General features: G+C 38.9%; 1 protein-coding gene across 5 annotated transcripts in view; it reads right to left on the minus strand.

Moving 5' to 3' along the window:
• The window catches only part of ttyh2 (tweety family member 2), a 225484-nt gene that overhangs the window by 61322 nt on the left and 149357 nt on the right, over positions 1 to 14805 (minus strand). For 3 of the 5 annotated variants that reach the window (XM_061931874.1, XM_061931873.1, XM_061931871.1), the window contains exon 4: positions 7939 to 8165. In XM_061931874.1, the coding sequence (XP_061787858.1) occupies positions 7939 to 8165 (227 nt within the window). The remainder of the gene's footprint in view (positions 1 to 7938; positions 8166 to 14805) is intronic. The other 2 variants (XM_061931875.1, XM_061931872.1) reach the window with 1 other exon arrangement.

Raw genomic sequence — 14805 nt, forward strand, 5'->3', positions numbered from 1 at the left:
GGATGGATGGATGGGTCTTCACTTGTTTAAATAAATTCATTTATTTTTTACTTTGCTTCTTATTACTTTTAGAAATACAATTTTAGAGAAAAAATACAACCTTAAAAATTATTTTAGGATTTTTAAACAAATATACCTTTTTACCTTTTAAATTTCTTCCTCTTCTTTCCTGACAATTTAAATCAATGTTCAAGTAAATGTATTTATTTTTTATTGTAAAGAATAATAAATATTTTAGCTTCTGTTTTTTCGACGAAGAATATTTGTGAAATATTTCTTCAAACTTACTATGATTAAAATTCAAAAAAATTATTCTGACAAATCTAGAAAATCTGTAGAATCAAATTTAAATCTTATTTCAAAGTATTTTGAATTTCTTTTAAAAAATTTGTTCTGGAAAATCTAGAAGAAATACTGATTTGTCTTTGTTAGAAATATAGCTTGGTCCAATTTGTTATATATTCTAACAAAGTGCAGATTGGATTTTAACCAATTTAAAACATGTCATCAAAATTCTAAAATGTATCTTAATCAGGAAAAATTACTAATGATGTTCCATAAATTATTTTTTTTATTTTTTCAAAAAAATTCAAATTAGCTAGTTTTTCTCTTCTTTTTGTCGGTTGAATTTTGAATTTTAAAGAGTCGAAATTGAAGATAAACTATGTTTCAAAATTGTATTTTAATTTTTTTCGTGTTTTCTCCTCTTTTAAGCCGTTCAATTAAGTGGTTTTTTCATCATTTATTCTCGACAAAAAACCTTCCGTAAAAGGAAAAAAAAAAAAGTACGACGGAATGACAGACAGAAATACCCATTTTTTTTATATATATAAATGTATTTATTTAGCTATTCTTGTTTAAATCACACTTACGTGTAACTTACAAATGACAATATATTTATTTATTTAAGTGTGTATCAAACTGGTAGCCCTTCGCATTAATCAGTACCCAAGAAGTAGTTTTTGGTTTCAAAAAGGTTGGTGACCCCTGTACTAGGGCATCAAATCAGTGTCAGTTGAGTCGGTCCATAGGTTGCCTGTAGGGATTTTTAATGTCCAGCAGATGTCAGTATTTAGTGACACAGTATCGACACAGTATCAATACAGTTTTGCAATGTGTCGAAACGCTTCATGACGCCTCATGAACCCATCACTACTGTTTTGTAATATGACTATGAAAATAAAGAAGTAACACTTAAATACGGATATATGTAAATATCTGCCTCCGACAGTGCCCAAGACATGGGTAACTTACACATCTGTGAAGGCACCATTAATGCTGAAAGGGACATATGGTTATTATCATTATCAAAATGATCATTACTGTCTAAAATTGATCCATACCACACAATGGAAACACTATTTTGCATATTAAATGCGATCCCAGATGGTCCGTGATCAATGGTCGTACTAGCGAGGGGTTGGGGGTGTGGACATTTGAATCCCTTTTACACCATCTATTGTGCTCTAATTCCTCTTTATTTCCGTCCTCATCAAGCCATGCCCACTACACCGACATGCAGTTGGAGTCCAGTCTTTGTCGGTGTCGAATGTCCTCGATCAAATCATAAACACGCCAGCCGCTCATTAGGTTGAGTTGAGGCAGAGATAATGAGCAAATTAACTTCTCCAAATAACCTTTTGTGTGGTCCAGTCGGTCTGCTTGCGAAGCTATTTGGGCACGTGAATGAGGAGTCGCGTTATGGATCAATACACACACGTTCATGTACAAACGTATTTCTTACCTTCTTGAGACCTGAGAAAAAAAGCCTACCTCTTTAGGACCACCCTTTCTAGATATATAAATATTTGTATTTACATTAATAATATATATAAACTATGCAAATATAAAAAAGGTAAGCTTTTAGTTAATTTTTTGAATTTTTTGTTTGTCGTTGGTTTTTCCTTATATGGAAGCTACTTGTCCTTGTTGATGTCCCAAGAAGGGTAGAAATACAAGAACACACACACACACACACACACACACACACACACACACATACACACTTTCTTGTATTTTTGGCTTTCTTGGGACCTCTGGGGAAAAAAAGCCTACCGTATTTTCCGCACTATAAGGCGCACCTAAAAACCACAAATTTTCTCAAAAGCTGACAGTGCGCCTTATAACCCGGTGCGCTTTATATATGGATAAATATTAAGATTCATTTTCATAAAGTTTAGGTCTCGCAACTACGGTAAACAGCCGCCATCTTTTTTCCCCGTAGAAGAAGCGCGCGGTGCATGCTGGGATATGTGACGTTTCATTTCCATTTGTGTGTTTATGTAAAGACCCCAAAATGGCTCCTATTAAGTGTGTTGTCTGTCTAATTATAAATAATGCAGACGAGGCGTGTTAACTGAGTTCTCAACGTTTACTCACAGCGTGCTCATAACCACATTCTAACTGCCAGCATACAACAACGCTTCTCAGGGCTACCGCGCATGCTCGTAACTATCGTTGCATGCTGGGTAGTGTAGTTGTTATATTTGCTAGCTCATAACAGCACATTGAGAGACACGCTTACGCGCTTAATTCAATACTCGCCGTCATTCCGGGTGGATTGACAAAAGACCTCCAGCCGCTAGATATTGGTGTCAACAGGGCATTCGAAGCTAGACTGCTAACTGCGTGGGAACAATGGAAGACAGAAGGCGAACACACCTTCACTAAGACGAGGAGGCAGCGCCAGACGACGCCAACATCTGCCAGTGGATCGTAAATTTGCCCAACTTTTCACTTCGGACACCGAAGACGAAGGATTTACGAATGAAGAATAACTTCAGAAAGTGAGCGCTATGTTTATTTTGTGTGTTGTGACATTAACGTTCGAGCAACATTATGTTGCTATTGCTCTGCACTATTTTGAATTTTACTATGTTTGTGATTGCACATTTGCGTACATTTTGGGAGTGAACAGAGTTGTTAGAACGCTGGTTTTTAATATATTATTAAAGTTTGACTGACCTATCTGACTGTTTTTTTGACATTCCCTTTAGCGCAGCGTAGGCGCGGCTTATAGTCCGGGGCGGCTTATTGGTGGACAAAGTTATGAAATATGCCATTCATTGAAGGTGCGGCTAATAATCCGGTGCGCCTTATAGTGCGGAAAATACGGTACCTCTTTAGGACCAGCCTTTCGAGATATATAAAGATGTGTATTTACAACATTAATAATATATACATACTATGCAAATATAAAAAAGGTAAGCTTTTAGTTAATTTTTTGATTGTAGTTGTTTTTTCCTTATATGGAAGCTACTTTTCCTTGTTGATGTCCCAAGAAGGGTAGAAATACAAGAACACACACACACACACACACACACACACACACACACACACACACACACACACACACACACACACACACACACACACACACACACTTTCTTGTATTTTTCGACTTCTTGGTACCTCTGGAAAAAAATGCCTACCTCTTTAGGACCACCCTTTCTAGATATATACATATTTGTATTTACAACATTAATAATATATACAAATTATGCAAATATAAAAAAAGGTAAGCTTTTAGTTAATTTTTTGAATTTTTTGTTTGTCGTTGGTTTTTCCTTATATGGAAGCTACGTTTCCTTGTTGATGTCCCAAGAAGGGCAGAAATACAAGAACACACACACACACACACACACACACACACACACACACACACGCACACACAGTTTCTTGTATTTTTGGCCTTCTTGGAACCTCTGAAAAAAATGCCTACCTCTTTAGGACCACCCTTTCTAGATATACAAAGATTTTTATTTACAACATCAATAATATATACAAACTATGCAAAATATAAAAAGGTAAGCTTTTAGTTAATTTTTGGACTTTTTTGTTGTTGTTGGTTTTTCCTCATATGGAAGCTACTTTTCCTTGTTGATGTCTCAAGAAGAGTAAAAATACAAGAACACACACACACACACACACACACACACACACACACACACACACACACACACACACGCGCACACACACACACACGCACACGCACACACACACTTTCTGGTATTTTTGGCCTTCTTGAGACCTCTGAATAATGCCTACCTCTTTAGGACCAGCCTTTCTAGATATATAAAGATGTGTATTTACAACATTAATAATATATACATACTATGCAAATATAAAAAAAGCTTGTTGTGAAAAATGAGTTGGAATTTCACAAGAAAAAGGTCAAAATTTCACAAGAAATACTGAACATTTGTGCAATACTATGGTAAAAGTTGAAATCCCTTAACAGTCCCAATTTTACAAGAAACAATTTTTACTCGACAAAAGTCACTATTTTATAAGAACACTTTAACATTTGGGCAACATTATAATAATAATCGGAATTTTACCCGGCAAAATTATGACAAAAGTCACAATTTTACTCAAAAAATGTCACTATTTTACGAGGACAACAAAAACATTGTCAATATTGTGAAAAAAAAGTCTGAATTTTACATGACAAATGTCACCATTTTGCATTAAAAAGTAATAATTTTACATTAAAAAATTTATAATTTTACATTAAAAATTTTTACGAGAAAATATTGCAATATTACAGAAACAGAAAGAATATGAGAAATTGTTCCCAATTTTATAAGAAAGAAGTCGACACATTGTGAAAGAAAGACCGTTTTTTTTGTAATTGGTTTTTAATCTTCATTATTTACTCGAGTTATTACAGTATGTCTCTATATACATTTTTTTTTTTTTGTATTAATTTTGGCCAAAGGGGTCACATTTTAATTTCTTACACACACTTGTTATTAAATATGTTGGCCAGAGGGGGAGCACTTCAAATATTTACACACACTTGTTATTTCATATGTTGACCAGAGGGGAAGCACTTTTAAAACTGACACAAAAAATTTGAAAAATCCCTCCTTTTTGGGACGAGCCTAATTTTGATAGATTTCACCACCAGGGGTGCAAATGAGACATTCTCTATTAGATGCAATGGTTTTCCGTGTTGGGAAGGGTAGAAATACATGAAACACACACACACACACACACACACACACACACACACACACACACACACACACACACACACACACACACACACACACACACACACACACACACACACACACACACACACACACACACACACAGACCAGCAAGAGTACATTTATATTCTAAGATTGATTGCAACAGCAATGAGCTAAAATGAGAAATAACAAGCTTTCAGAGAGCACAGACATCCGCCAGGCCCCAAAACCAGTCCTGAATCCAGACAAGGATCCGGATCACCCCCAAAATCTAATCACTTGTTCTTTATACCATTTGAGACATTTCCTGAAAGTTTCATAAAAATCTACCTATAACTTTTTCAGTTATTTATAGCGGAATGGGAAAAAACCAAAGCGAACACTCTTGTCAGTCATACACTGTCTTTGTTTCTGTGGATGGAGGCAAGGCCGCGAGCACACACACAAAGAAGTTGAAGGTCATGGTGTGAACTTAAAGTAACGCAGTAGGAGTTAGGAGTGTCAAAAATAAAACTTGAATTCCAGATTAATCGTGATTCTTATTTGTAACGATTCTTAATCGATTAAAAAAATATATATATTTTTTTACATTTTTTTTATAATTTTATTAAACAAAACCAGTTTTCTTTTAAGTAATATATCAATGTATCAGAGCTGTTTATCAATTTTATGAAGGAATGTCGTTAATCATAGAACTGGCATCCAATGTTATTAAAAAAACATTGATTTTGAATCGAGAATCATTTTGAGAATCGTTTTTTAATCGAATCGTGTGGTGCCCAAAGATGATACAGATTAGGCTCAAATTCTAATCACGTGCTACTTATCCCATTTTGGATATTTCCTGAAAGTTCCATTAAAATCTGTCCGTAACTTTTTGAGTTATTTTGCCAACTAACTAAATAACTAACTAACTATCAGACAAACAAACAGTAAAAATAAAATAACTTCCTGGCTGAGGTAACAATAATTGTGCTAAATTAATCAAACACTCTCATAACTATACTATTTTTTCGGCAAAATCCAACTTTAACGCTGCAATTTTGTGTGTCTGTAGCTTTAAATGCTAATTAGCGGCAGTTCTCCGCGTGAGCCTCCAGAGGCGCTGTTGTGCGCTTTGTCCCCTTTGAGTAAAAAAAATATTCAGTCAAAGGCTGGACTCCAGGCAGGGGTTTGTGGAGAATGCATATATGTTTAAGAGTTCTTTCTCAATTCATAGCCATGTTTGGATCAGCTAGTACTTTTCCTTTGTATATTATACCAGTTTCTCTTTGTCCTCAGATGTCTGTTTAGTATATAAACCATCGGAATGTGAATACAACCCCCCCGTCTTTTCTTATCAGTGTTGCGAACGGGAGAGGGGGGACTTTCTTTGTGTGCAGGGAGTTGGCTTTTCCGTTTGAATGTAAGAACAACTTAGGAAGCCGGTATGAATGTATTGGTCTAGACCAGGGGTCGGCAACCCGCGGCTCCGGAGCCGCATGCGGCTCTTTGATCACTCTGATGCGGCCCAGCAGCTTACTTGCCGATCCCCCCGATTTTCCCGGGAGACTTCCGGATTTCAGTGCCTCTCGCAGAAACTCCCGGGATTACAATTCTCCGATTTTCAACCTTACTGTTATAATAAGGGCATGCCATGATGGTACAGCATTTGGCGCCCTCTACAATCTGAATTAACAGCGTGCCAGCCCAACCCCTTGTTATGCAGTATGCATCTTCTGCTTGCAGACGTACGTGACAGCAAGGCATACTTGGTCAACAGCCACACAGGTTACACTGACGGTGACCATATAAAACAACTTTAACACTCTTACTAATAATGCGCCACACTTTGAACCAAAACCAAACAAGAATGACAAACACGTTTCGGGAGAACATCTGCACCTTAACACAACATAAACACAACAGAAGAAATACCCAGAATCCCATGCAGCCCTGACTCTTGGGCTACATTATACACCCCCGCTACCACCAAACCCCGCCACCACCACAGCCCTGCTCCCTCACACATCAACCCTCCCCCCCCCCTTTCTGTACGTCGGTTGAGGTGGGCGGGGTTTGGTAGCGGGGGTGTATAATGTAGCCCGGAAGAGTTAGGGCTGCATGGGATTCTGGGTATTTGTCCTGTTGTGTTTATGTTGTGTTACGGTGCAGATGTTCTCCCGAAATGTGTTTGTCATTCTTGTTTGGTGTGGGTTCACAGTGTGGCGCATATTTGTAACAGTGTTAAAGTTTTTTTTTTTTATACCGCCACCGTCAGTGTAACCTGTGTGGTGTCAAGCGCCATTCATACTAAACCCGCGTGCCGCACCAGCCATCAAATTCCATATTAAGGTATGGGCAGCGTGTCTGAGACCCCTGGTTTATACATAGCACAAAGCAAAAAAGATATTTCTTATGCAGTGTTATTTCATTTTAAATAAAAATTTTTTTTGTGGCTCCCATTGTTATCTTTAATTTGTGAAACTGGTCAAAATGGCTCTTTGACTGGTAAAGGTTGCCGACCCCTGGTCTAGGTGGTTCTCCTGAAATTTCAGTAAAACTTGATAATATTCCAATTCTGTCTCAATGGTCCTTCTTACTCAGCATATATGTCATCGAAAGAACTTGGGATTGACCAGTAACTTAGATTCCCTGGGAGGAAGAGCTGGTCAGATGCAACAGGTTCCAGACTGAGGCCAAGGAAACAACCTCGTAGCCATAGCACACATAAACAAGTTACATAGAATCAACAAAACTTGCAACAGAGGGTAGGAAGTGGGGGCTACGGAGGCCGGCTGCTGATGTATAAGCGCTAGTCAGCCGTCCATCGCCCCTAAGGGGAATGAAGCTGTGGTGAAGGCGTGGGTTTGTGTGTGTGTGTATGTATGTGTGTGTGTGTGCATATACCCATTGTTCTCGCTCGTGCTTTTTCATTCTTCGAACAAGAACATCTCCCCTGACATCTCCTGTTCCTCACCTGTAGTACTCCACGCTCGCCGTGAGGTTGGCGACGGAGGCCAGGTCCACGTCGGCCTCCGCCCAGTCTGGCAGACCCACCAGCTGCTTGATGACGTTGTCGGCCATCTGCTGCATGAACTGCAGGGTCTGCACGTAGTCGCCGCGCGTGGCGAAGATCTCGTCCAGCCTGGCCAGGTGCTGGTGCAGGCCGCTCTTCATGCTGCCCATGGTGGTGGTCACCTGCAGCTCACGAGTGAGAAAGACATGATAAGGTGATTTCACCTATTTGGGTTGAAAATATTGTTTACAAACCAGTAATTCTAGTCTGTTGTTGAGTGTCGGTGCTGTCTAGAGCTCGGCAGAGTAACCGTGTAATACTCTTCCATATCAGTAGTTAATTGCTTTGTAGATGTTGGGAACAGCGGGAGGCAGTGTGCAGGTAAAAAGGTGTCTTAAACCAAAAATAAACAAAAGGTGAGTGCCCCTAAGAAAAGGCATTGAAGCTTAGGGAAGGCTATGCAGAACGAAACTAAAACTGAACTGGCTACAAAGTAAACAAAAACAGAATGCTGGACGACAGCAAAAACTTACTGTGGAGCAAAGACGGCGTCCACAATGTACATTCCGTACATGACGTGACAATCGACAATGTCCCCACAAAGAAGGATTAAAACAACTGAAATATTCTTGATTGCTAAAACAAAGTAGATGCTCAAAGGAAGACATGAAACCATACTTGCCAACCTTGAGACCTCCGATTTCGGGAGGTGGGGGGCGTGGTCGGGAGTGGGGTGGGGGGCGTGGTTGGGGGCGTGGTTAAGATATATATATATATAAGAAATACTTGACTTTCAGTGAATTCTAGCTACCGTATTTTCCGCACTATAAGGCGCACCTAAAAACCACAAATTTTCTCAAAAGCTGACAGTGCGCCTTATAACCCGGTGCGCTTTATATATGGATTAATATTAAGATTCATTTTCATAAAGTTTCGGTCTCGCAACTACGGTAAACAGCCGCCATCTTTTTTCCCCGTAGAAGAGGAAGTGCTTCTTCTTCTACGCAAGCAACCGCCAAGGTAAGCACCCGCCCCCATAGAACAGGAAGCGCTTCTTCTTCTACTGTAAGCAACCACCCGCCCGCGTAGAAGAAGAAGAAGCGCGCGGATATTACGTTTCAGTTCCTTTGTGTGTTTACATCTGTAAAGACCACAAAATGGCTCCTACTAAGCGACAGGGATCCGGTTCATGAAAAGACGCAATCTCTCCATCCGCACACGGACTATTTCACAGCAACTGCCTAAAGACTTTCAAGAAAAGCTGGCTACTTTCCGTGCATATTGTAAAAACAAGATAGCTGAAAAAAAGATCCGGCCAGAGAACATTATCAACATGGACGAGGTTCCACTGACTTTTGATATTCCTGTGAACCGCACTGTGGATACAACGGGAGCACGTACGGTGAATATTCGCACCACAGGGAATGAGAAGTCATCCTTCACTGTGGTTCTAGCTTGCCATGCTAATGGCCAGAAACTTCCACCCATGGTGATAAAAAAGGAAGACCTTGCCAAAAGAGACCTTTCCAGCCGGCGTCATCATAAAAGCTAACTCGAAGGGATGGATGAAGAAAAGATGAGCGAGTGGTTAAGGTAAGTTTACGCGAAGGGTGGCTTTTTTCACGCAGCTCCGTCCATGTTGATATACGACTCCGTGCGCGCCCACATCACGCTGGTTTTTAATATATTATTAAAGTTTGACTGACCTATCTGACTGTTTTTTTGACATTCCTTTAGCGCAGTTAGATGCGGCTTATAACACGGGGCGTCTTATAGGTGGACAAAGTTTTGAAATATGCCGTTCATTGAAGGCGCGGCTTATAACCCAGGGCGCCTTATGGTGCGGAAAATACGGTATATATATATATATATATATATATATTTTATTACATATATATATATATATATATATATATATATATATATATATATATATATATATATATATATATATATATATATATATATATATATATATGTATATATATATAAATAAATAAAAGAAATACTTGAATTTCAGTGTTCATTTATTTACACATATACACACACATAACACTCATCTACTCATTGTTGAGTTAAGGGTTGAATTGTCCATCCTTGTTCTATTCTCTGTCACTATTTCAGAACACACACATTATACAAATATACATTATAAAATCAATAAGAAAACGGGAGCTCTAATTTGGGAGTCTGAATTAGGATCAGAAGTTCCTATATAAACATTGCGCACTCACGGCTCCTTTTTGTATTGATTACTGCAGCTGTGCACTGGATTCATTCACAAATACAAACTACAACTCACAAACACTTTAGAGTTAGGCTCCACCACCAGAATGTGTACTTAAACTTATAAAGATCACATGGATATTATTCAGTGAGTTGATTCACCAAAACTAACCTGTTATACAGGAGGAAAAAAGCACACAGGACGTTTCAATTGTTCACAGACTGGTCGCGCTCATCAGAATGACAAGACACTTCCGGTCTGCAGGTGATCGCATTCAATTGGGAAGAAACGCCCTACTGCCCCCTACTGACCAATGTGAATACTGATAAATGTGTAATGACAGCTCCAAAAACGAATTCAAACCACAAAATAAACTAAATAAATCAACACAAAAATGTGACACATTATGGGTGGGTCACATATGCATGTACAGTAGATGGCAGTATTGTCCTGTTTAAAAGTGTCACAACATCGCTGTTTACGGCAGACGAACTGCTTTACGGCAGACGAAAACGTGACTGCTGTTGTTGTGGGTTGTTACCGCGCTGGGAGGACGTTAATGAAACTGCCTAACAATAAACCCACATAAGAAACCAAGAACTCGCCCTCGATTATTAGCTGTTTATATGGTGAGAAAGCGGACGTGTGAACAGGCTGTCAACACGTCACTCAGGTCCGCATGGAGCTGGAGGGGGCGTGGCCTCCAGCTCCGCCTGAATTTCGGGAGATTTTCGGGAGAAAATTTGTCCCGGGAGGTTTTCGGTAGAGGCGCTGAATTTCGGGAGTCTCCCGGAAAATCCGGGAGGGTTGGCAAGTATGCATGAAACTGCTATAGGAAAATACCAAAAAAAAGAGAAAAAGCCACCAAAATAGGAGCGCAAGACAAGAAGTAAAACACTACACACAGGAAAACACCAAAGAACTCAAAATAAGTCAGGGCGTGATGTGACAGGTGGTGACAGCACACCTACTTTGAGACAAGAGCTTTATTAATGCATGGTTGGTTATACTGTCAACAGAGTTTCCTTTTTTAAGGATTTCTGCATGTGGTGTGCTTCCGGATTTTTTCAACGCAAAAATGTAGCGGTGTAGCGTGCAAGGACGGGTGTGGAAGAAGTGTCAAAAGATGGAGATAACTGTTTTAATGACATTCAGTCTTTACTTCAATCAATAACGGAGCAGCATCTCCTCATCCGTGGCTCACTAGTGCAACAACAACAACGCCGGAAATGTGTCCTGTGAAAAAAACGTCCGACCGGAACTCTCCGATAACTAAAGTTGAGTGAATAATGTAAACTCACTACACCGGTATGTTTTAGCACTTTCATGGCGAGTTTACTGACAGATATAAGTAAGAACTTTACACTACTTTATATTAGAAATGGCAACAGCGGAGGATGAATGTCACATAACAAGAAGATAGAGAAAAAGAAGAAGCTACAAAGGCGGACACGCGCAAATTTTCAGATGACATATACGCAGAGTAAGAAGGACCATCCCGAGATGACGGTGTGACTGTATTGATGTGGGCTGGTCTCCTAAAGCTTTGGTAAAACTTGATAATATTCCTATTCTGTCTTGATGGTCCTTCTTACTCTGCATATATGTCATCTGAAAGAACTTGGGATTGACCAGTGACTTTAATTCCCTGGGAGGAAAGGCTGGTCAGACGCAACACCTTATACACACACCATACTAATACTCGTATGTTGAAGCACAGCACAATCCATCAAGCGGTGTGGCTTCATAGCTTACCAAAGTCATATTAAAACATATATATTCTATACTTTTAATGGAACATATATCATTTTGGTGTTGTTTACTTGAGTCATACTGCAGTCTACACGTATCTCTTATGTGTGACTGACATCATATTGCAGTCTACACAAATCTCTTATGTCTGACTGCCATCTACTGGTCACACTATAGCTTTGATGTCGATAAGCACAACCAAAATTATTCCGCACCGGGTTATAAGGCGCACTGTCGAGTTTTGAGAAAATGAAAGTATTTTAAGTGCGCCTTATAGTCCGAAAAAAATGGTACATAAATCATATTAGGTAAAAAAAAAAAATTGTAACTGCCAAAAATCACAAGTTTGAAGGTTAAACTGTCAATGCAAGGATCTAATGTGTTTATAGTGGTCCAAGTTCTTACACAGGAGCACTCTAATGTTTTTAGTACTTTGCTGAAAAATGTTTGTCTCCCAAGTTTTGAACTGAACCCGGGCCGCCAGTTAAAAACCCCAAAACCAGTGAAGTTGTCACGTTGTGTAAATGGTAAATAAAAAGAGAATACAATTATTTGCAAATCCTTTTCAACTTGTATTCAATTGAATAGACTGCAAAGACAAGATATTTCATGTTCCAACTGGAAAACGTTGTTATTTTTTGCAAATATTAGCTCATTTGGAATTTGATGCCTGCAACATGTTTAAAAAAAAAGCTGGCACAAGTGGCAAAAAAGACTGAGAAAGTTGGGGAATGGCTATCCCTGTGGTGAATTTTAAATGTGTTTTATAAATAAAGTTGATTTGATTTGATTTGATCAAACACTTATGTGCACTGCTCGCTAGTGTTACCATATCTGAGTTATTGTGCAGAAATATGGGGAAATAACTACAAATGTGCGCTACATTCGCTAACCGTGTTACAAAAAAGATCCGTTAGAATAATACATAATGTTGGATATAGAGAACACACAAACCCTTTATTTATGAAGTCAGAAATATTAAAGTTTGGTTATTTGGTAAAATTGCAAACAGCTAAAATGACGTACAAAGCAAACTATAACCTGCTACCAAAGAATGTACAACAATTCTTCTCAACTAAAGAGGAGAAATATAACCATAGAGGAAAAAATAATTTAAAACATTTATATGCACGAACAACACTTAGAACTTTTAGCATATCAGTATGTGGAATTAAATTATGGAATGGATTAAGTAAAGAAGTTAAAAATTGTACTGATATGATCCAGTTTAAGAGGTTGTTCAAAATAATAGTGCTTGCAGAGTACAAAAAAGAAGAATTATGAGAAATACTTTCAACCTTATTGAAAATAAGGTTGAAAGTATCTCAGTATGTTAATAATGACTGAATTAATTAATTAATTACGTATTACAAAACTGTTGTATACTAATTCATAGATGTTATTTTCTTATATAAAAAGGTCAGTAAATGATTCTATATATTTGTAAACGCTTGAAGTGGGAAAGGGGTAGGATTAAATAAGCTTTGCTTCTTCCTACTCCTTTTCGGGCATGATGTAAAATGAAATGATATGAAATTGTGTGATGTATTATGATGTAAGTGTGTTCATGTTCCAAATAAACTAAAGAAAAGGAAAGGAAAAAAAAAAAAAGAAAATAAATTTTAAATGTGCTTTATAAATAAAGTTGATTTGATTTGATTTGATCAAACACTTATGTGGAACATCCCACAGGTGAACAGGCTAATTGGGAACAGGTGGGTGCCATGATTGGGTATAAAAGCAGCTTCCATGAAACGCTCAGTCATTCACAAACAAGGACGGGGCGAGGGTCACCACTTTGCCAACTTCACTGTTTTTTTGTAAATAAACCAAAACCTGGCAACCCAGGTTTTGGGTTGAGGCATGCTTGAGTCATGCCTCAGCAACGCGACCGCTATTTACCTGTTGGAGCTTGCTAATAAAACATTCCCGAGAGGGATGCAAACTGCTGCAGATGAACTTCATTTACTCCACAGAATGGGCACAAACGTTTCTGTGGGTTTAATTATAGCGCGCTTTGCCCAAGGGAGGGAGAGAGAGAGAGATCTTGTTTACAGGGAAATTCGCATTCGCCGACGCATCCCCCGCTAGTTGATCATTAAAAAGGGTAATAAATGCTCCCGTTGAAGCTGTGGGTACTTAATGGAGAGTACTGTTGTATTGTTGTCGGGCAGCTCGGGGAGGAAGTGATTAGTTGGCTTTGTATTCAACGTGTCGACCGGCCAAAATAAAATGAGGCAAGCCAGACGCTAACAGAGAAGATTTATGCTCACAAATCCTCCGTTTGTTGTACTTGATGAGTTTTGTCCCGCCAAAGTAATGGAGACGTTCCCACTTCTATTTGTTTGTGTAAGGAAACTCCTCCACACCTGAAGTCTGGCACACAGAAGGGCGAGCATCCGTCAAAGCGCTATTCTTTTCCTGACTAACACACCACATGGTGGCGCTGTTATTCAACGCCACAACAGATCCCTTCTACAAAACATCCGCCGTAACTTTAGGGTGTGTGCAGGCGGAATCGCCGATTTGGTTCGCACCTTCTGGGGACTGGCATGCATATGTGTGTACATTTTGAGCAAGGACGGTTGAAAAACATCAAGCTAAACGTCTTTTGCCTTTTTGCAACTACCGTATTTCTTGACTATAAGGCATACTTGCCAACCTTGAGACCTCCAATTTCGGGAGGTGGGGGTTGGGGGGCGTGGTCGGGGTGGGGCGGGGGCGTGGTTGGGGGCGGGGCTAAGAGGGGAGGAGTATATTTACAGCTAGAATTCACCAAGTCAAGTATTTCATATATATATATATATATATATATATATATATATATATATATATATATATATATATAT

The sequence above is a fragment of the Nerophis lumbriciformis genome, linkage group LG39 (genome assembly GCF_033978685.3).
Source record: "Nerophis lumbriciformis linkage group LG39, RoL_Nlum_v2.1, whole genome shotgun sequence".
In the NCBI taxonomy this organism is placed as follows: Eukaryota; Metazoa; Chordata; class Actinopteri; order Syngnathiformes; family Syngnathidae; genus Nerophis; species Nerophis lumbriciformis.